The following is a 22,365-nucleotide window of genomic DNA, read 5'->3' as shown; positions in this document are numbered from 1 at the left end:
TTTAGTGTGGGTACTCAGGAAGGAGAGCTGGGAACAAGTCACCTGTAGCTTCTTCAGTTGCTGTTAAACACAGGATGGTAGGAGCGCCTGGGTGACTTTGTTAGTTAAGCCTCTGACTTCAGTTCAGGTCATGATCTCATGGTTCATGAATTTGAGCCCTGCATCAGGCTCTCTACTATCAGCGTGGAGCCTGCTTCAGATCCTCTGTCTCCCTCTCTCTCTGTCCCTCCCCTTCTTGTGCTCTCTCTCTCTCTCAAAAATAAACATTAAAAAATAAATTAAAAAAAAAAACGATGGTAAACAGGAGCAGACCTGAAGTTGCGGGAATTTGAGGGAGAGGCAGGCTTGAATAAGATCAGTGGGCTGGTACTGTCTGGACTGGTCAATGAGGACCAGAAGCAGTCATTAGCCATCCTTTCCCTCAGCCATATCCTCTCTCAACTTGGGCTGTAATGGCATCCATCCCCTTAATGGGCCTTCTTGCCTCATCTATTGCAGATTCTCTTTCTAGCTTCTTCTCCAGGCTGTTCAGAGCCTCCAGTCTGATGGGAGCGTGCAGTCCTCATCTAGTGGGAGTGTTAGCCCACTTCTAACACCCAAGCAGTTCTTACTCACCTCAGCATGAGCCTGTACCCAGGCCTCTTCTCCAAGTTTTCTATGAGGATAAGGCAGAAGCAGTTATTCCTTGGTCTTTGTTTCAGATACTTCACGTAAGTCATGTACAGCTCTTGTCTTACTGGATTATAGTTATTTATGTATGGACTTGTCTCCCCCGCCGGAACGTGAGTTCCTTGAGGACAAGGACTTTATTTCATTAAACTTATTTACTCTTACTTACACGGCCCCTGAGACTGTGTGAGAAGGTAGATATTTAACTTATATTTAAATGGTAGTCAAATGTGCACAAATCCCAGACCACACACAGGTGAGTGCAGAGAAGGGAGTGAGATGAGGCAGCAGAGGACAGTTCCAGAATCTGGACAGTATCCAGAAAGGATAATAGTCCCCTAGTGAGCTTTGATCTGTTTTCACAAAATGAATTTAGCTCATGCTCATAAGTCTGTTTTGTTTTTAGTTTGAAGGATCTTAGTATCTCTTGAGTATGTTACCTAAACCAAATGCATGATTGCTTTGTGTATACTCTGTCTTGAGGTAGACTATGCAATTACTTACCTTAATTTATGTCTAGTTAGAAACTGAATAAAGCCGTGTAAAAGTAGTAATATTGCTTAATTAACAAGAGATTTCTGAGACTTAAATCTGTAGGAGTCTCTTGGTCTAGATTGGCCTTGGGTTAAATATATACTGTGGAGTGTACAACACAGCTGTGAGTGGTTTACCATATGGGTCCAAATAACTAGAAAGGAAAGTCAGCTAAATTAGAAAAGGACGAATCCAGACTCTATAAAATAGATTGTAATTAGAAGCAGCACAGCCCCAGAGTTAGTGTAAGTGCCAATAGACTGCTACAGCTTCGGTCTCTCTCTCTCTCTCTCACTCTCTAGAAGGGGAGGGAAATGAATTGCCCTATTATTATTGCCAGTTTTGATTTTAGCAGTATTTGTGTTCTCCGGAAGGGATGCAAAAGCGGGTGATTTTTTCCCCCCTTCTCCTAAGCACCAGTGTAGAGAAGCATAACTGCAGCAAGTTTTTGCACTTATTTTTCTTTTATACTTCTGAAAAGGAACCATGTTTTCCAGCATGGCCCAAAACACTAACATCCCATGCCAGTGGAAAGCAGGCTGGACGTGTATTTTTGGTTTCACCTGCACACCTGGAGGGATATTCATTCAGTTGAGACAGCAATTAGGAATATATTCTCTGGAGGATGCCAGGAGGCAGATTGGCTCTGAAAGGTGGCCTCTCTCCTAAAAGCTGGGTAGGAGGTAAGGGCCCAAACCTACCAGAACCCTGAAGCCTGAGGAAGGAGGATTTGCTAGTGAGAAAGGTCTCTGACTCACGCAGCCCAGGGCCTTCCCACCCTCCTGTAAGGAAACCTTTTCTTCACTGAGGGCTTTTCCCTTTGTGATCAAGTTTACTTTTGGCCAAGTTCTCATCTTACAGCAGTGCTGGGAACAAAGAGGTACCAGTGCTGAGTCATGGCCACCTTTGCTCTGAGCACAGATTTTCTGATTTTTGAAAATGATTTTTGTCTACCTGGGTGTGTAGATGCCAAATCTGAGCTAAGAAGTCTATAAAACATGGGTGAAGGGGTCTCTGGTGCCTGTCTGACCGTAGGCGTTAGCTTTGAGTGCCTGCCTCTTGGCTCTTTCTTTTTTTGTAAAAATTTACCTCTTTCCCCTGAGGAAATCCAAATATCAGTGCTACCTAGGGACAATGGAAGAAACCAGATTTTCTTCTGGTGTCAGCAATGCTAAGACAGTAAACAGTGACTTCTTCACTATCAGTCGAGGTAAGGGTGGGTATGCTGGTATGCTGATTCCTAGTGCGTCTGTTCAGATTTTAAAATTTTCTCTCATGAGGCTAATACAGTAGCAGGATACAAGATGGTGCTCGCATTTGACGCGTGGTTCTCCATTTACAGTTTGATTTGGCTTGGATTTTGAATAGTGGCTACTTTGTGTTTTTCTGATGGTCCTATAGAGTATTTCAGAAATATAATTAAATGAATGGAAGGCAGACAGGGTTCTAGCTTGTTGAAGTGTATGTACAATGGGATTACCAATGGATGGTATGGATATCCTTTCTAAGAGACTCCGCAGAGGTGAGACCAGAGCAGAATGGAAATAGAAGAAATTTGATTTTGGGGCCAAACCTCCTTCTCGGCACTTGGGCTTGAGCCAGGACCATTCCCCTGTTGATGCCAGTCTTGGGAGAGACACCGGGCTCCCCAGCCACCTCCCACCCTGTACTTGTTTTTTGTCTCTTCTCTCAGGCCGCTGCCACAGGTTATCATGAAAACTAATCTAATGTACGCTAATGGCAAAAGGGTTCCTCATCCTCTCTTTGCCCTATATTGTCATTGACTCAAAACCGAATACAGGCAAGAGCCAGGCCTGTGACAGAGAAGCTGAGTGGAGAAGGTAGTAGACACATTCTCAGTCTTTAACTCAGCCTGTCCTTTCTTTTTGCATCCAGTAAATGTTCTCATGATCTGTTTCACAGAGTGAGAAACTGAGTCCAGGGAGATAACTAATGTGCCCCAGATAGTACAGTTCTGAGCCCCACATAATTTCCAAAGCATCTGTCATTGCCACTGATCTAGATGCCTCTCTTTTTTGTCTGTTGCTCACGTGAATGTCCAGCTCCTGGTGGGACCCTCTGGACACGGAGTGCTCAGGTCTGCTGAGTGAACCTATGGAGTGACTCTGAGAGCAGGAATTCTGGGCCAGGCAGCACTGTGGCTGATGGTGGGAAGGATGCTTTTGGGCAACTGGGCGTGTGTGTGTGTGTGTGTGTATTTATATACATTGTGTGCTTCCTGAGATGTCCCTGAGATGACTTGGCATATTAGCCTTTTTGGGAAGGGGCTGCTTCTCTCTCACCAGGTTGGTCATGGCTATCTGGAAGAGAGTCTCTAGCTCTTTCTGTTGAAAAAACCTCAGTTGGGATATTTCTTCAGTGGCCATGCACTGTTAGTGGGTGGCAAATCATTATCTACAGGTTATTAAATGTGTGTACATTTGAATGTAATAAATAGTAAGTCCAGTGCTATAGACATATGGACATATAACTGTCCCATATCCTTTTTAGAACTAGTTGGAAGAGAGTGGTATATAGAAGTATGGAAGTATAATTTCAAAAAGGTACCAACATGACTCATACAGCTTTGGGCCGAACACATGCCAAATGTTTATTTAACTCAAAGGAGATAAGAGTAGTTCAAAGGGACATTTAAAAGACTGGGTGTTTATAGGCGTTGAGAAAAGAGTGTTGGGATAAGGATTGCTGAGCTGGATACAAGACCTTTAATGCCCTATAGGGCACTGAAGCCATAACCTTTGGACTGGACCGTAATCTCCAAGTTCATGTGTAACCCCACAGAGCCTGTGCCCTATAGTCGTAACTTGCAGGTTGAGTGTGAGCATGCCATGAAGTATCTCGGACGGTCCTGTTAGCCACACTGGGAGGACATGCTGCCTTCCTCTTGCCTTATTATTAAATTTTGGATGATTTTCTATAACAGGAGGCAGGATAGCCCATTTTAGTGAGCCTGGGTCTTTAATCCAGGTTTGAATTCCAGTTCTGCAAGTGACTTGCTTGTGTGACCTTGACCATCTCCTTGCCTTCTGTGAGCATTTGTTTTCTCGTCAGTAAGATAGGGATGGCAATGACACCCACCTCTTAAGGATATGGTGAAAAGTTCATGGTAGAATTGTGTGAAGTACTTAGGAACATGCTTGGCACATGGTAGGTATTCAGTGAGTGGCTGATATTTTTATACTAAAAAATATGTCCACACCCATGGATCTGTGGCCCTCTCCTTTCTCTGTGGCCTGCCGCTGACCTTCCTGTTACAAAGGTGATTTCTTCTGAGGTTTGATACCCATATCTCCAGTAATCTAAGCTGAGGCATGGTTTATCCCATCACCTAGATAAGCAGGGCATCTGGGCAGTTTTCCTTCATTTTCTAACTAATCAGCCACACCCTGAGGGCCTCCTGAGCCTTCATCAGACAAAATGAAATCCATTTTCTTTGTGCAGTCAGTGTGTCTTGGCAGATGTGAGTCAGCATCCTGTTCAGAATGGCCTCTTGGTTCCTTGCCATGGACAATAAAGACGCATTTTCCATGGAATGCCAGATGTGGTGCTGACTTGGGGTTTCCACCCGCAGAGAGGAGGAGGGAACTCCAGGAGGCTGATTTTATGGTTTTGGAGTTGGCCGTTATTTTAGATTGCAAGTCTTCTTTATGTTTTAAAAAATACGGTGGATGGTTTAAGGGGCCCCTGACCCCAGAGTTTCCTGCTTGAGCTCCGCTGTCAGCGGCGCCTCCCTGTGGCATCACGTGGTGCTGCAGTTTGTGCAGCCAGCTCTTCAGGGGTTCTTTCTTTCTTACCTGGCTTTTTCGGACAAAGGTAAGCGTTTCTTTGCCTGAAATTGTCATTGACCCTGTACCTCACAGAAACATTTGGTAAAAGTGACTTTAAAGTCTTATCCGTAAGCAGCATGCTGACTGCTTCATGTTGATTGACATTTAGAACAGTGACTGACCTTTCGGATGCCCCCGCTAAGGAGAGGTGGAAACATGTTTGTAGTTAGTTGATGAGTTTAGCCGACCGTTTTCATGAACGGCATAAATGCTTATGAAATTTACTGTAGTGTTTCTTTGAAAAGAAATTTTTAAAAATCAGCCTGGAACACAGAATGTAACTAAGCCACATTCTGTAGGCTCCCGTGCCCATATCACATGAGCCTTTGCTTCAATTACTTTGACCTTCCACATAAAACACAAGAAGATGGGATGGGAAAAGAAACATTATTCAGGGTTTTTTTTTTCCCTTTATGCTATTGCCCTGCCCACACAGTTTCTATTAGAACCTGGTCCTTCTGTCCAGCAAACACTTCCTTACATACTGGAACCTACGAAGTCTGAAAGTGCAAATCCAGGGGGGCGGAGCCTCATCTCCCAGGCATTTGCATCTATGTTAAATGTGTTAAATTCAAAGCTTTCCTAGTATAGTGGCACTTGCTATGCATTGTTGGTAATGATTGTGCTGATGTAGGTAACTGAGTGCTCAGTCCTCATTCTTCAGCCGCATCCTGGGCAGAAATGATGAGTGTCCGGATGACCCTTGCAGCTTCAACCTGCACTGAACTATTTTCCACAGGAATAAACTGCCTCACCAATTATGATAGCAAGTTGAGAGGAAGCAGCAGTGTTCTGAAGATAAGATGGTTAAATCTCACTGACAGAAATGTGTATTCTGGTGTTAGGACACAGGACATGCCTTAAGTGGCTTTGACTAGGCAATTGATCCTGGGCTCCATGTTTTTTTCCCCTCTTTCCAGTTCAGTTTGAAACTTGCAGACAAAAGTATGGGAGAAATAGCTTCTGTGGATGAGGTTCTAGAAGGGCTAGGAGGCATTCACTTGCAGAAATAGCTTCTATTTCTTTGTGGTTGCTGGCATTAGCGTTGTGTAATGGATCAGATTGTTCACTTGTAAGGGGTCCCAGCATGTTGCATGCTCAGCAGGCTGTTTGCTTGATAAATAATGTAGGTAAAACACATTTAGATTCCTTTAGACTATCATAGCTGCTGCCACCTATGTGAGATCCAGGTCAACCACTCAGGCTCTTTACGGGGATTTCCAATAATTGGATTGAGTTCAGACTCTGTTGACTGGCTGCTTAGCTATTGTGAACAGAAAGGTAAAAAGCTGTTTCATTGACTAAGAGCGTGGGACTGCACCGTATTTTGTGCAGTGAACTCGTCAGGTGTTATTTCTTACCTGGGTTATTTGGACAACAGTAAGCCTTTCTTTCCCTGAAATTGCTGTGGTTCCTGTACCTCACAGAAGCAGTCGGTTGAAGTGACTTAAGAGTCATCTCCATAAGCAGATTACTAAAGATCTTTCCATTCCTCATGCTTATCCATCTCTTGGTGGTACTCAAATAAAAAATCACCAGGGAGCTGGTAGAAATGGTGCTTCCTTGGTCTAAAGTCTTAGGGAGTCTTGATCAGTAGATCTGTAGTGTGGCCCAAGGGGCTCTGTGTTTAACAAGTGCTTCATGTGATTCTCATTCACGTGGGCTTAGGACCACGTTTTGACACAAACATAAATTTGGCATTTATTTCTGAGAGAGATTTTTTATGAGTCAGTGTTGTTGGTATGCATTCAGGTCAACAGCCCTAAAATTGCTTTCAGGAAATACTAGAATTGAGGTTTGAGGATATGATTGATTTTGTTGTTTTCTAGCATTTTCAGATTTGGCTAAGAAAGTTAAGTGTAAAGCAAAAACACATTTATAAACAGTGGTTTTCCTAACATGAAATTAGAGCCATAGAATATTTAAGGAGAATGAGAAAGAACACAGGTGTATGGGTAGGCTCACAAGATTGTATCTGTTAGTGCTTTCTGGAAGCAGAACTGGGGGGTCATTGTTCGAGTGCCTTACTTGTACAGATGTAGAAACTGAGACCCAAAGAGAGCAGATGCTTACACACGTGATAGTTGGAATCTCTTTGAGCTTCAGCTTCTTCATCTACACACTAGGAAGAGGAATACCTTTCCTCACTGGGTAGTTGCAGAGAATAATAGGAGTTTGTGTTAGGATGTTTTGGAAACCAAAGAGAATTCTATAGATATAGTTTGTAATTATTATGCATATTGTCTTTTATTCTAATTAAAGTATTTCGCCATGCTAGGGATCTTTTGATGGGAAATCACTAGTTGATTCTAGATCAATGATTGGGTGTTACTCACTGTGTATGTAAAGAACCCTTTTTAAAAAAAAAAAAAAAAAAAAAAAAAAGAACCCTTTTTATGACATTATGGTGAACTTTGAAGGTATATATAAGAAAGAAAACTTTACAGTATCCATAATCCTGCCACTCACATGAGCACTATTAAAACTTTGGTATAGGGGTGCCTGGGTGGCTTAGTCGGTTAAGTGTCCGACTTTCGCTTAGGTCATGATCTCGCGGTTCGTGGGTTCTAGCCCCGCGTCGGGCTCTGTGCTGACTGCCAGCTCTGAGCCTGGAGCCTGTTTCAGTCTGTGACTCCCTCTCTCTCTGACCCTCCCCTGCTCACGCTGTCTCTCTCTCTCTCTCTCTCTCTCTCTCTCCTAGAAATTAAAAAAAAAAAAAAAAAAAAATTGGAAAAAAACCACTTTGGTATAAAGGTTTCTAGACATTCTCTCATATGTGCACTTGCATTTTACAAAAATTGGGTTATACTGTATATATTGCTTTGCACGTGTGTTGTTTTTTCCTTCTTTTTTTTTTTTTTTTTACTTAACAGTATATTATGGATATTTTTCCACATCAATTATTATTTTATGCCATCATTTTGAATGACGATAATATCCCATTGTATGGACAGAAGAACATTTATGTAATCAATCTCTTATTGAACATAGGGCTTTTTTTTCCCCTTTGTTTTTTGATACTCTCTCCAATACTGAAATAAGTGTCTTTAAAACTGCATATCATATACAGCAATTGTGTTTCTCTGTTGACATTGGTACTTTCAAAATCAGAACTAAAGTTATAGATGCTGCATTTAAGATAAGTGACCAACATTCTGGTATGAACTCACTCTGAAATGAGTATATAAATAAAAAAATAAATGTTAACTTATTTTTATACCCAGAAAATCTACCTTAATGCATTTTGATCTAACATGGTTGAGAGTTGAGGACTCCTTCTCTCAAGTGGCCCATTGCTTCTGCCTCACAGCATTATAGTTCTAACATTTCTGTTGTTTTGGGGACTCCTCTGATTTCTTTTAGGCCAGGCTCTTTGCCGTTCACATGTGACCTTTGTGGGCTTTTCTGTTCTCTCCTTCACCCAAGAATTACCTATCCAGTTATGGCAGAGACTCTTGCTTTTACTGAACAAAGTTCATAATCAGTCAGGAGGGAGGCCTTTCACTTTCTGAATTCTTAAAATCATGCTTTCTTAAGTTAAATGGCATTTTAGGGGTATTTCTGATATAAAATTGGAAACTTTCAGATACAAGAAGGCATTGCTTATCTTTGTAAATACACATGTTCCAATTAAAATAGGTACTAAAATATTTTGGTGGCACTTCGTAACTCCCAATTTAGATTTAATTTAGATTAAAACACTTATTCTTTTTAATAAAGTTATAAAATTGATTATTAAAATTGCCTATTGAAGATTAAAAGCAGTGGAACATTTATTTTCCTTAAAAAACAATTTAGTCTTCAATAAGTATGATTGTATTAATCAATTATGCTATTAAAATACAACTGCCATATTAAATCTGACTCATTTGTCATGACAGTTTCTATAATTATAAAAATTATACCTAGCTGCTTATATAGCTGTAATCCTGCAATAAATATAAATAATTGTCTCTATTAATTCAGTTCACAATTACTGTCTATTAAATCTCCAGTTAAATGGCAATTTGGGGACCTTCATTTAAAATCCTCCTAAATCTTTGTTGTTCCATCTGACTGCCAAAGCCCCACAAACACACCTCCTACAGTTGATTCCAGAAACCAATTTATGAATAAAATAGGTTTTTTTTTTTATGCAGATATTCAAAAGGTCCATTTAGGCTTGAGGTCTGAGGCTGTCAGGATAAAAATCGGGTAAACACATTGGGTGGAGGGTACTGACAAAAAGAACAAATCTTGATGTCTTGGCATTTTAGTCTGGAAAACAGTATATAAATTTCAGTTTGAAAAAACTGCTTAAAACCTTCAGTGTAAGCCCAGAGGACTAAAGCACATGGGTTTTTAACTGCTCACAACTTGAATCTCCGTAGGTGTGGATGAGGTCACCATCGTCAACATTCTGACCAACCGCAGCAATGAACAGAGACAGGATATTGCCTTCGCCTACCAGAGAAGGACCAAAAAGGTATAAGCAATTTCAGGGATGGAGGATATGCCCTGTTCAATTTCGTTTCCTTAGCCATTGCTTTTTCTTTTTATGGATTCTGGCTTATCCCAGCAAGAGCCTTCCAGAACTCTTGAATATCCAAGGTTTTCCTCTTACGTCCTTGTAAGAGCCATCACTCACACACTTCATGGCCCCTGGAATGCTTGGAGCTTAATCATAAAGACTATGCCCTCCTTCAACCAGAGTGCGGAGGGAGCAGTGCTGGAAACAGAAAGTTAAGAGGGACTAGGGAGCATCAACAACAGGTATCATTTCTAGAATGTTTGCTTTGTGCCAGGCATGTAGTTCTCTACATGTAGCAACTCATTTCATCTTCATGACTTCTGCTAGCTCTTGATAAGATGTTTCTAATTTAATATTAGGACCCTAGACTTCACTTAATATTGATCCTGATAGGCTATCCTTACTCTTAAAAAATGTACTTGAATTCTTAAGAGCTTTGTAGCAAATGGGTTTAGTTAGTAGTTCATTTGGTCTACGAGGCTATCTTCAACATGCCATGTTCCTACTATTTAAAGAGCTTTGTGCACTTTTTCCCTTGCTTGTGCACTAGTGGTTAAGGAACAACCCAGCATTTGTTCATCCTTTATTTTGTTGCAGTGTTAGGAAATTTTATTTTTAAGGACGGGATGTTTTATTTTTAACTTCTTGCTATTAAAAGCTTTTGATTTATTCTTGGACAGTGCAGTAAGCGTGGCTTCCTGCAGCTCCTGTGTGACTTAACGGCTTTCACTCGTAGCCACAGTGGAGGTGAGATGGAAGAAGTCTGGAAAAGACATTTCTTTTCTTGGGGTTGACGTGGCCACCAGGGTTCTGAGAGTTGCAGGTCAAGGCCTTCTATAGATCCAACCACCACCTACTCAAGCAATTGGAAGGGACATAAATAGGAAAGAATCTGGCTTCTATCATCTCATGTGCATTAAAATTCTTTTTCCAACTAGACTTATGTAGTGAGGCTAGAGGGGAGTGCTTTATTTCCCCAATTTTCTAAAAGGATCTGGGAGCTGGTAGGCCTGAGTTCCAGGTGGAGCTGAAGCCTCACCTCTTTGGATAGTGTGCCTATAATTGCTTCTTCATTTGTCACTTACAGAGTGGGGTGTTGGAACATACTTGGATGTGTACACATAAGTGTATACAGAAACAGAGAAGCCTGGGTCTTGATTTCAAATTAAATAGATGGAGAACAAAGCCCTCACATATTATGTTGGAAGGAAAATGTTACCAGAATCACATATTATGTTGGAAGGAAAATGTTACCAGAATCATGTTAGGGTTCAATTGATTGCACAGGCTTTGTGTGTGATGGGGACAGGTCACTGTTCTACTGATTTGTGATGTCTCTCAGTCTTGGACTAAGGAAAAGTGTGTGGAGAAAGAAATGTAAATACTTGAGATAATTTCCGAAGGAGATTTTGGAAGCAGGACCTTATTGTTTTGAATGAGTTGTTTGCACAATCAAGGAGAAAGCCCTGTATTGTAGAGTATGTTAAGAGTATGGGCTGAGGCTGCCTACGTCATGAGCTTTGAAGAGCATGGGCAGAGCTAATAGAAACGGAGAGGAGCTGGGGAAGACTCTTGGTCTTCTGGGTGTTTGTTTTTTTTTCATGTTTAAGCAGATGCCAGATTTCTCCATATAAGGAATGGTACTGTTTTGTTAACCAAACTTTTCTGGGGTATCTGTTACATACAAAGCCCTGTGCTAGATAGACACTGTGAGAAACAGGAAGTTGAGCTCCAACAGGAGTTTATAATAGAAGTGGAAGAAGTCCGTAGGTACCCAAATGCTATTTGAGGTTTCAGCAGAGAATGAATGGGTTGAGGGGTGTCAAGTATAGGCCAAGTTTGGAATTCCCTAACCTCAAATTTTCCACATTGGAAAATTGGTGCTATAACTGGCAGAGGTTGCTTTTCAAGTCCCTTTCTAGGTACCGTGCGTTACTAGGAGACTGGGAATCAGAAAAGTGTAGGTGTTGGAAAGGGTGGCCAAGTGATTGCTGAGATCCATCTCAGTTCTCACCACCTATAAATGGTTTGAGAAGATTCTGCCTGAAGCTGACTGCACATCATCTTGTGGCACCTGCAGGGACTTCTAGGTGCCCATCATTATAGATACCATGGGGTGCTGCTGACAAGCAGGGGAGAAAGAAAGAAGGGAGAAAATAGGAGGGAAAATGTGAAAAGAAAGGAAAATAATTACAGTGGGAGAGCTCAGGCATCACTCAGTACTCATGCTGTGTAGGAAGTTTAATCGTCAAGGAAGCAGCTATAAAAGACACATTGAATTGGGGTATTTGTCTGCATGCATGGGTGCTGACTCAGACCTCTTGACTTGAAATCTACATTAATTGTGACAGAGGAAACCCTAGGAGAGAGCACAGAGCAGGGAAGTCAAGGGGATGAAAGGGGGACTTCAGTCTCCCATCGGCTCTGTCAGCTCTGCCCTGGTTTGGTATGGACAAATAGATGTTCTCTCAGTCCTGGATGAAGTGTTTTGGCTAGGAAAGCTTTATGATCCAACTTCCACCCATGGTGGGGGCTCTGGTTCCTTTGGAGACTTTTAGGAGTCACCTCAGGTGCAGCCGCAGAAACATCTTTTACAAGGGGCTCCCTATTCTAACCACCTCCTTCTTAGCAGAGGCCTTGACCTTGCGAAGTGCCTTGTCTTCTATGAGTGGCTATCACTTGCAAGGCTGTTATAAAGTGCCCTCACCCTCCTAGCTTTCTGAGAAATTGCACACTGCTCTGGTTTCCTTTTAATGGCTGGGAGAAGATGGCTCAGTCAGCTTGGATGTTAAGGGGTTTTGCAGAGCAAAGTCTGTTTCTGACATCTGAATCCACTGAGGGGAATGCAGTTGAGGGACAGTTTGGTCTGAGATCCCAGAGTGGCTAAGGAATCACAACTTGCCTTACAAACATATCCCACTTTTGTTTTATTCACCAGTTTTAAAGGGAACATTGGTTACCAATGTTTTTTTTCCCATGTTCTTACCCGTTTTCCTGAAGGAACTTGCATCAGCACTGAAGTCAGCCTTGTCCGGCCACCTGGAGACTGTGATTTTGGGCCTCTTGAAAACACCTGCTCAGTATGATGCTTCTGAGCTGAAAGCCTCCATGAAGGTAAACATGTGTGAGATGTAATCTCTGTCAAATCTGCCATTAATATTTGTGAATTACAGCTTTCTAAGTATAATTAGGTGATTTTCAGTTTTGTTGGATTCTCATTTGGAACCATTTTTTTTTAATGAACTGAAGCTATAAGTCTCAGGATTTGTACCAAAAATATTTCAATTACTTTTTTTTTAAGACTGTAAAGAAATTTCATGATGCTGAGAAGCCAGTTACCAGCTGCTACTGCTTGGCACCTGGGCAATTGGAATTACCATTTGGAAAAAGTACTTCCTTGATTACACTTCCTCCTTAAAAAGAGATTTTTGATATTGAGGCAAAAGTAAAACTCAAAGCTTTTGTTAAGCGAAGCTTGCAAATTCTGCCTGTTGTTCTCTTGGGTGTTTCTTTTTCTGACCTTCTGTCAGTCTCGCTATTTGATTCAAATTCAGGCAAAAATTAGAACATCTCAGTGCATATAAAGGGTTATTTCAGATTGTGAATGGTACCTGTGTTTTGTTCAAAGTATTGTAGCACAGATTAGCCCTTTTGCTTGCTTTTTGCTTTTGCAAAGTTATTTGGAATTTTCAGTTACATTAAATAGTAAAAATTCCAGATTAGGAACTCCCTGAACTTTGTGCATACCCTAAAACATTAAGTATTATATAAATGTAATAGATGCACAAACATAAAGGCATTTTACAGCAAAACATAATCCCTTTTATTTATAGTGTGTTCCTGTAACACTTTGAATAATCTGATACTGCCCTCTGCTGATAAAACTGGGTAAAGCCTCCAGAGTATAGGGGAATGCTCTAGCTCTCATTTTTTATTTTAAGTCTGAGTGCGTTTTCTGTGATGCCCCGTTCCTGAATTATGAAAAGACCAAGCTGTAAGCCTGTCACCATAGCCGATGTCACGGTTCATGTCATCTCTTTCCCCAGAGAGCACCTTGAGAGTGAGGCTGCTTCTCACACCAGGCACTTCCATTGCCCAGGACTTGATAGCTCAGGACTGTTGAAAGATTTGTTAGGAAATCTCTTTCTTCCTTCATTTCTCCAGCCTAGTTCAATCTGTGCTCAGTTCATGTGAGCTGACTTGCTCTGAGTTTCCTAAGTAGGCTATATTGTAGAGAAGGTAGAATTACAAATGGTAAAATGTCAACAACATTTAATGATCCTGCTTGATAAAAAGAACACTCTTGAAAACCAAATCTTGGGTTTATTGGAGTCATCTGGCCATCATCACTTCAGATCAGTTTATCGTATTTTCGTCAAAAATCTATTTAGTTGTAATTTGTACAGTTTTACTAGTATTGATGACTAGGTATTAGTGACTTGAAATGGACCTGTTCAAGCTGTCCATCACCATTGTAATCTCTGTAATTGGGCCCAATGAAAGGTGCTTTGAGGACTCAATCTTTGACCTGGTGCCAGCTCTTCCATTAGCTATCACAGTTGAGTACCCTTCTGAAATCCATAAAGCTCGAAGTGACATTAACTGAACTATGCTTTAAAAAAATCTGTTTTGACTTCTGGCAATACCAGTGGCAATATTAGCCATATGTTACGGTAGAAGTTGCCCTTGTGATGGGAATTGTGGACAATCTGTGGAAAGCTTGGGCCAAGTTTTGGAAATGGCCAAGGTCACCTTTGAATAGAGACAAAATCACTATTAGAATTCCCAGATATTAACACTGGCATATCAGCGATGGAAGAAGCTATCTTCTATTGATATACCTGTTTTACATTTCAACAGTGTAAGGATATATCATTTCTTCCAATACATGAATTATTTTTAGACTATATTTTTATCATCTCAAGATTGAAAGACTCCCTAAATATCTGAAGACACTCAGTAGTCATTCTATAACATTTGTGTAGAATGTTGTGTAGACCTTTTGCTAAGACAGAAAGAAAGTTTGGCTTTGGTCGAACCTCTACAAACCATGATTAAAAACTCTGGAAGTAGAGGCATTTGCTCATTGATTAGATTACAAATAAAATTCAAAATTAACCATTAACCTGAGGTTTAGCTTATATTATGTGAACCACTTTTCAGGGGCATATAAACTCTAATAAGTTTAATTAATAGCTGACACACTTTTCATGTGGATAAGTAAGTTTCTTATTGTATTAACACCTTATAATTGATTTACATTTTAAACAGTTGTAATTCTACTTAGTTCAAAGTAATATTTCCATATTCGGAAAGACAAGTATTAGAGAATCCTGATTATTAAATCTTGACTTTGATCATGAGGCCAGCTTTGAAATACATGTTTCATTGAGTCTTTTCAAGCTATCTGGCACGTTCAAAAGTGTATATATTAAATTTGAATACATCACCCATCAAATTCTTATTCCTTAATAAAGTGTTGGTGTCGAGGTTTATTTGGCACTTCATTATTTCCTTTTGCTTCCCTAAAATGCCTGAAGAGTGCATAGTAATCAAGCAAAAATGGAAGTACAAGAATGAAAATTTTAACATTAACCCAGTTTTACATTTCAAAGAGGTGAAGCTAAAAATTTTATCTTATCTGTACCTTTCCCTGGTCAAAGACTTATTCCATTCCAGTGGTGCTGTCTGCAAAGGACAGCAAACTCTCTTTCTTCCTTTATTTTAAATTACTGAGCAGAATTGTTTAATAAAGAAGAATTTTCCATCTATTAAAATAATTTGAAAAATAAAATTAGGAAGAAGAAAAAGCTACTCATTTTGTAAAGGCATCACCAAAAAGGAAACCACTTTTAACGTTTTGGTATATTCCATTACTGTCTCTTCCCATTTGATATATATATGTATTTTTAACATTCATACATATCTATCTATCTAACTATCTCTCTATATCTATCTATATTTTTAAAATAGTTGAGCTCTGACATGTCACTTATACCATTTTTTATTCTGGTGAAGCCTTTTTTAAAGAAATAGAAAGTAACATTATGTTGTGCTGAGAAATACAGTACAGATCCCCTCAGTAGGGGTGTGGAAAGGGGCATGCTAACTGACCCAGTCTCCATGTTTGCAATTTACCTGATTGAGATCAGAGAAGTAGGCTAATGGCCCAGAGGATGTTCCCTGCTGATGTCTGTGCTCCTGGTTCACAGGGACTAGGGACTGATGAGGACTCCCTCATTGAGATCATCTGCTCAAGGACCAACCAAGAGCTTCAGGAAATTAACAGAGTCTACAAGGAAAGTGAGTAGCCCAGTCCTGTGATGCGGCTTGTCAGCCCAATTTCTGTAACCCTGTCATGGCTACCTGGGGTAGTGCTGGGGACAGGATGCCTGTAGTACATATGCAGAAATGCCATCTGGACCATCCAGGGGTTTGCCAGTGTCCAGATCCCTCTCTTCTACCTTCCTGTGGCCTGGGCTTTGGTTATTATATTCTGCCAGAACTTCTATAAAAGGATAGGCAGAAGGGAAAGGAGAGAAAACAATTTTTTTCTTGTAAGGGTCTGGTGGGGGAAGTAGAAAGCAGTGTATGTAGATTTAATGTATTGGGTGCTTTCCAGTCTCTGCTTAAGAGGTTCCCGACTCTGGATAGTGGATAATTATTGCACTAGGCATGTGGATCTCTGTGCACCAAGCACTACGGGAGGCAGTGGCTAGAATAAATGATGCAGCTTACATGTGTATCTGTTACTGGGTTTCAATATAGAAGCTATTTTGAATAATAAAATACAGATTCATTCAAAAGTACTATTTAATCTTACAAGTTTTTGCCATTGTGCATTTGCTCATTCAGTGCATAACAAAGCACAGGTTTGTGTGTGTGCGTGCTTGTGTGTGTAGCCCTCCGAATCTTTCCTTTTCAAAGTCATTATTCCTAGTCAAGGAGTTTGGGAACCAGTATTTTAGGTACAAAAGAGGTCACTGATCAAAGGTGAGCTTGAGAATGCCTGATTTGATCCAGCCTGGTCTATCTCCTGTCACTGATAATAACATTTAGCTCTGATTTTATGAGGCTAAAAATCATTTTCGACCATCTGCCCTCATTTGAGTGGATACATCCATGATACCACAGCTGTTTCTGCTTCTCAGAGGCTTAGTGGGGCAGGGGGCAGTTAGGGTGGGTGGCTGTCTGGCTGCACAGGCAGGAAGCATAAAACCAGATGTGTTGTTTTACAGTGTACAAGACCGATCTGGAGAAGGACATCATTTCTGACACATCTGGTGACTTCCGCAAGCTGATGGTTGCCCTTGCAAAGGTTGGTTTCCGGTTTATTTCTTTGTCCTTGTTTCCTCCCAAGGCAAGTCACATCCCACATTTTATACCTGGGAGCGAATTAACTCAATCCTCTGTGCCTGCATCAGAAATCCCAGCTGCATTTCTGACAGTGGGTTTGCACTGTCACTGCAGAGATGTCATTTTTGTATAATAGGATTTCTTATCCTGAGAAACCTCATGGTCAAGTGGACTTTGGGGCCAGAGGAGGAATAGGCAGCTCTCAAGTCCTGGCCTGGACTATGTGGCAGCCCTCGCCGCATGACTTGGGGAAGGTCACTTTGCCTCTGTCTGTAGCCGCATAGGACCCCATGGGAAGTGACCCTCTTGTTTTCCTTTCATTCTCTGCTCTCACGTCGTCTGAGAGGATTTGCCCAGGTAGTCCTTTGCCTGGAGAGGGGGTCTTTTTTATTTTTTAATGTTAACACATATGTGGATGCAAGGCATTTCCCTCTGAGTCCGAGTCCTGACCAGTGTGCAAGTTAAGGCCTATGTGCATGAGGAGGGAAGAGAAATTACTTTCTCCGGGAACCTTATGCCCACTCACATCTCCATTACTGTGACAACTCCATACAGGCCTCCCCGTGGGCCACCACTCACCCATCTTTTGAAGCTCCCTTCAGTATTTCACTCCCTTGATCCAACCCATTTCTGCTTCATCAAATCCAGACTCTCCACTGCCTTTAAAAGTTCCCAGTATCCAGGGTGGCTTGGTTGGTTTTAAGTTTAAGTTAGACCTCAGCTCAGGTCATGATCTCATGGTTTGTGAGTTCGAGCCCCGCACTGAGTTCCCTGCTGTCAGCACAGAGCCCGCTTTGGATCCTCTGTCTCCCCTGTCTCTCTGCCCCGTCCCTGCTTGCAGTCACTCTCTCAGACAGCAACACTAAAAAAAACAAATAAAAGTTCCCTATATTCTGCCTCTCCCTAACGTAACCTTCCCTCTAGGATTCCCCCTGCCTCCCTTCCCCTGTAGTTGGGCGGCACCTCACTGACCTGTGGCCATGCTCAGCCTCTCCCTGTGCTGTTGCTCCCATGAGGAATGGCTTTCTCCCCCTCTGCGTCACTAGCCTCATTTGACACATCCTTCAGTGTTCACCTCAGCGCTATCCCATTGTCCGCAGACTTTGCTGACTGTGCTGTTAGCTTTCTCCCTTCTTTTGCATTTCGTATCTCCTAAGCCATGGATTACCGTGTTGTTTTATCTTTGTTTCATGCTCTTTTTCCATTGGGATTGTAAGCTCTCTGAGGGAAGGAACTAAAGATCATTAGCTTTTTTTTTCTTTTGGAGGTAGAGGAAATTCTATAAAGTGCCTATCCCAGGAGGGGAGGTTGATGATGGTGAGGTACCCTCCCCCACCCACTTCACTACCTCAGTTATTGTACCAATCCTTGGTCTTGTCTGGACTTCAAAGTGAAGAGAAAAAACATTTTTTAATGTTTATTTATTTATTTCTGAGAGAGAGAGCATAAGCAGGTGAGGGGCAGAGAGAGAGGGAGACACAGAATCCAAAGCATGCTCCAGGCTCTGAGCTGTCAGTGCAGAGCCTGATGTGGGACTTGAACCCACAGACTCTGAGAACATGACCTGAGCCACCCAGGCACCCCAAGTCCAGAAAAATTTTAAGTGTGTGTTTGTTCAGTAAATTAAATAATGGCTTACATGAGTTGGGGAGAAGATAATCATTTGCAACTTTAAAATATACGAAAAGAAACCTGTTTGATGTTCTTTATTTTGTTTTCTTTCATAGGGTAGAAGAGCAGAGGATGGCTCCGTCATTGATTATGAACTGATTGACCAAGATGCCCGGGTAAGAGCTTCTTGGTTTGAGTTTGTTTTCTAGCAAATCTCTAGACAGTCTATATAGCAATTATCGATCCTATGTAACAGTTTACCTCCAAATTTAGTGGCTTCCAATGACAAACACTTAACATCTCTCAGTGTCTGTGGGACAGAACTGGGGAGTGGCTCAGCTGGGTGGTTCTGGCTCAGGACCTCTCATGAGCCTGGGCGAAAATGTGGAGCAGGGCTGCATCATCTGAGGGCCTGACAGCATCAGGAGGACCTCCTTTCAAGACTGCCCATCCACAGGACTGTTGGCGGGAGGCCTTAGTATTTCTCTGCATGGGCCTCTCTGAGGGCTTGCTCCAGTGTCCTCACAGCCTGGCAGCTGGCTTTCTCCAGATCCAAGAGTGATCCAAGAGAGAAAGCAAAGAGGAAGCCAAATGCTTATTATCACCTGTCAGGAGTCACACAGTGTCGCTTCTGTTATACCCTTCGTTAGAAGTGGGTCATTGTGTGTAGCCTGTAGTTAGTATAAAGAGAAGTAGCCACCACTTTTGGGAGGGAGGAAGGTCAAAGAGTTCGTGGGCTTCATTTTCACTTTCTGGGAACAGTAGTTATTATAAGATATTCCCTCTTGATGCTGGTATTAATTACAGGATCAATACCTGACTCACATATGCTTGTTTAGGCTTTGCTTGTATAGAAGTACCAAATTTTGCAGGGTGTGCTAAGGCTGTATGCACTGGCTCCATAAACAACATGGCAGAGTGGAAGAAAATGGTGGAGGCATAGCCAGGGACAGGAAGGCTTATTGCCTTTGTGGTGAGGGAAAAGGGGAGGGAAGCAGAGACCCTGTCTGGTTGAATAACACTTTTCAATGTTCTAGTCTCAGAATCACCAAGAATTGTTTGTTAAGATGATTCACATCACTGTGAACTGCATGCCTTTCTCAGAGGGTCAACAACTATCTCAAAGCATTTTATAAGAGCTGCAGAACAAAATTAATTTAAATTCATTTTAGTTTTAAAATTCAGTATGTTTCACACAGCACTGTCAGCAGGAATTAGAGAAGGTTTTTAAATAAAGCAGTAGAAGTTAGGTTTTACAACCCCCAGATGGTGGGTGATCACTTAAAGAGTACCTTAACCTCGAATGAATCTTTCTTCCTTTCTCCTTGCCATTCTTAGCATAACTTGTAGCCCCTAAATTTTCCAGAAACTAAAAATGAGACTTCCTCAGTCTCTGAGAAGCATGCGTGTGGGTACCTGATCTGTAACTGTCTTCAGCAGACAACCGTTAGCTTATTTGCTATCAAAAGTATCAAAGGAAGGAGGGCTAGATGTGCTTATGAACATTTGCTTGTCCTTCTGTATAGGAATAGAAGCTCTTGGTTCTTCCTTTGGCATTCAAGGAAATCAATGTGTCAGCACCCACCTCACAAACAATCTAATATTACATTGCTGCCCGTGTCTTCAGTGCAACTATTCTTTCTCAGTTGGCATTTTCAGTGTATAGGTTTTGGGTTTTTTTCATGACATTTTTTTATGACCTTACTCTGGATCATGTAGTCAACCTTCCTGGTTGGTTGTGTTTGTAGGATCTCTATGATGCCGGAGTGAAGAGGAAAGGAACTGATGTGCCGAAGTGGATCAGCATCATGACTGAGCGGAGCGTGTGTCACCTCCAGAAAGGTGGGTGCTGTGCTGAGGAGGTCATAGAGCCTCGGGATGGTCCTCTCAGCCAGGCCTGCTGGGTCTGCCAGAACAAAGTTCACTTTCTGCTTTGCACCCCATAATCTCACCCATTTTCCATCACGAACTCCATTGGCCCTTCTCTTCCATTGTGGATCCTTCTTTTTCCTAAATATTTTCCATGTATGGTGCTTTACCTTGCTGTCCCTTCTTGTCTAGGAACATTTTGTCTTGCCATATTTGTTGAAGTAAGTAGACTTTCCTGGGCACTATGTACTATTTCTTATTGCTTCCAAATAGAATAGGCTCCACTCAGAGCTGAAGAAGTTCAAAATATGTGGTCTGGTCGGTGCCATATAGGACAGTGCCATTCAGCACAGCTGTCCCAGGTCATCTGGTGCAGTGTCAGCTCTGGTCCATCATGGCAACCCCTAACCTTCTTAGATGCTGTGATCATCCTCATTTGTTTGTTTATTTTTATCATGGTGCATAACCATGTGGGCAATCATTGACAGCTTTGATTAGCAGCTCTGTAATAGTAATTATTTTTTGCTTTTCCTTAGTGTTTGATAGGTACAAGAGCTACAGCCCTTATGACATGCTGGAGAGCATCAAGAAGGAGGTCAAAGGAGACCTGGAAAATGCTTTCCTGAACCTGGGTGAGCAAGTGTGGCCCTCTACTCCCATCCATAGTAGACCTCAGCTTTCAGTAAACTGTGCCACAGCAGAAGTAACAAGTAGCCATCCTGTTAATTCAAGTGTGTTGGGGAAGTGTGGCTCCTTTACATGACTTGGGTAGTTGAATAATCTTCACTGTAAATTTAAGATATGAAACTGAGGGAGACTTATTTTGGTAGAGTGAGAAGTTGCCCAGGAAGAATAAAATAACAAGAAAAAGGGCCCTTTGGGGAGACTTCCATATCCACTTGGGTTTCTGCGGCCCTCAAGTTCCCCTGGTTTAAAATCACTGTGGAGCAGAGCTTCAGAGGATCCAGGTTTTCCCTTAGCATTTCCCATTTTGCAGCCCATTCCTGTTACATTAGGTTATCTTATTTGTAGCCCATGGTCAGGGCCTTACCCCTCTCTGGTGAGGAGAGGACTAGCTGACCCCCTTTCTTCTCTCCACAGTCCAGTGCATTCAGAACAAGCCCCTGTATTTTGCTGACCGGCTGTATGACTCCATGAAGGTAAGGGCAGCCGGCTGAGAGGCCTGTATTTGCATAGTGGGCTTTTCTTCTTTTGTGGCCCGAACTAAGTCTCCTTGGCTAGTGGCTGGTGGAAGGGACACCGCTGTCTGGGTGCAGGAATGTACTAGTCAGCTGTGGTTATATTTGACAGGTGAGAGAACCACATGTCAGTCTTCTCTGTCTCTGTCTCCCACTTACTTGAACATGTGTTCGTGTGCAGGTAGGAAAGAAAGTGCCAGATGGTAATCATGTCTGACTCTTGCTCAGACTTCTCAGCGATGGCCTTCCATTACCCCCGAGTAAAGATGGGCAAGGAAGGGAGAGATTATTATTATTTTTTAAATTTTTATAGTTTATTTTTGAGACAGAGAGAGACAGAACATGAGTGGGGAAGGGGCAGAGAGAGAGGGAGACACAGAATCTGAAACAGGGTCCAGGCTCTGAGCTAGCTGTCAGCACAGAGCCTGATGCGGGGCTTGAACCCACCTACTGTGAGATCATGACCTGAGCCGAAGTTGGATGCTTAACCGACTGAGCTACCTAGGTGCCCCTGAACTTCCCATTTTAAACAAACAACTAATTCATTCATTCATTAACCATATGCATGGGCTTATTTCTGACTCTCTGTTCCATTGATATACATGTTAGTTTTTATGCCAATATGTTACTGTTTTGATTACTGTAGCTTTGCAATTTAGTTTGAAATAAAAAAGTGTGATGCCTTCTGATGGGGAAACAAAAGCAAGAGAAATGTAGCTTAAATTAGGTCTCCTTACAGCTTGCAGCCCACTGACAGATACCTGAAACA

General features: G+C 41.8%; 1 protein-coding gene across 1 annotated transcript in view; it reads left to right on the top strand.

The window, feature by feature from the left end:
* ANXA2 (annexin A2) overlaps positions 1 to 22,365 on the top strand; it is a 44,258-nt gene that overhangs the window by 18,473 nt on the left and 3,420 nt on the right. The window contains exons 4-11 of the mRNA XM_039230629.1: positions 9,422 to 9,516; positions 12,562 to 12,675; positions 15,774 to 15,864; positions 16,800 to 16,879; positions 18,645 to 18,704; positions 20,277 to 20,370; positions 20,934 to 21,029; positions 21,499 to 21,557. Of these exons, the coding sequence (XP_039086560.1) occupies positions 9,422 to 9,516; positions 12,562 to 12,675; positions 15,774 to 15,864; positions 16,800 to 16,879; positions 18,645 to 18,704; positions 20,277 to 20,370; positions 20,934 to 21,029; positions 21,499 to 21,557 (689 nt within the window). The remainder of the gene's footprint in view (positions 1 to 9,421; positions 9,517 to 12,561; positions 12,676 to 15,773; positions 15,865 to 16,799; positions 16,880 to 18,644; positions 18,705 to 20,276; positions 20,371 to 20,933; positions 21,030 to 21,498; positions 21,558 to 22,365) is intronic.

This window comes from Hyaena hyaena, unplaced genomic scaffold, assembly GCF_003009895.1.
Source record: "Hyaena hyaena isolate Hyena2069 unplaced genomic scaffold, ASM300989v1 scaffold_49, whole genome shotgun sequence".
NCBI classification, from domain to species: domain Eukaryota; kingdom Metazoa; phylum Chordata; class Mammalia; order Carnivora; family Hyaenidae; genus Hyaena; species Hyaena hyaena.
Note: the sequence above shows the minus strand (reverse complement) of the source record. Positions and strands in the feature narration are given on the sequence as shown.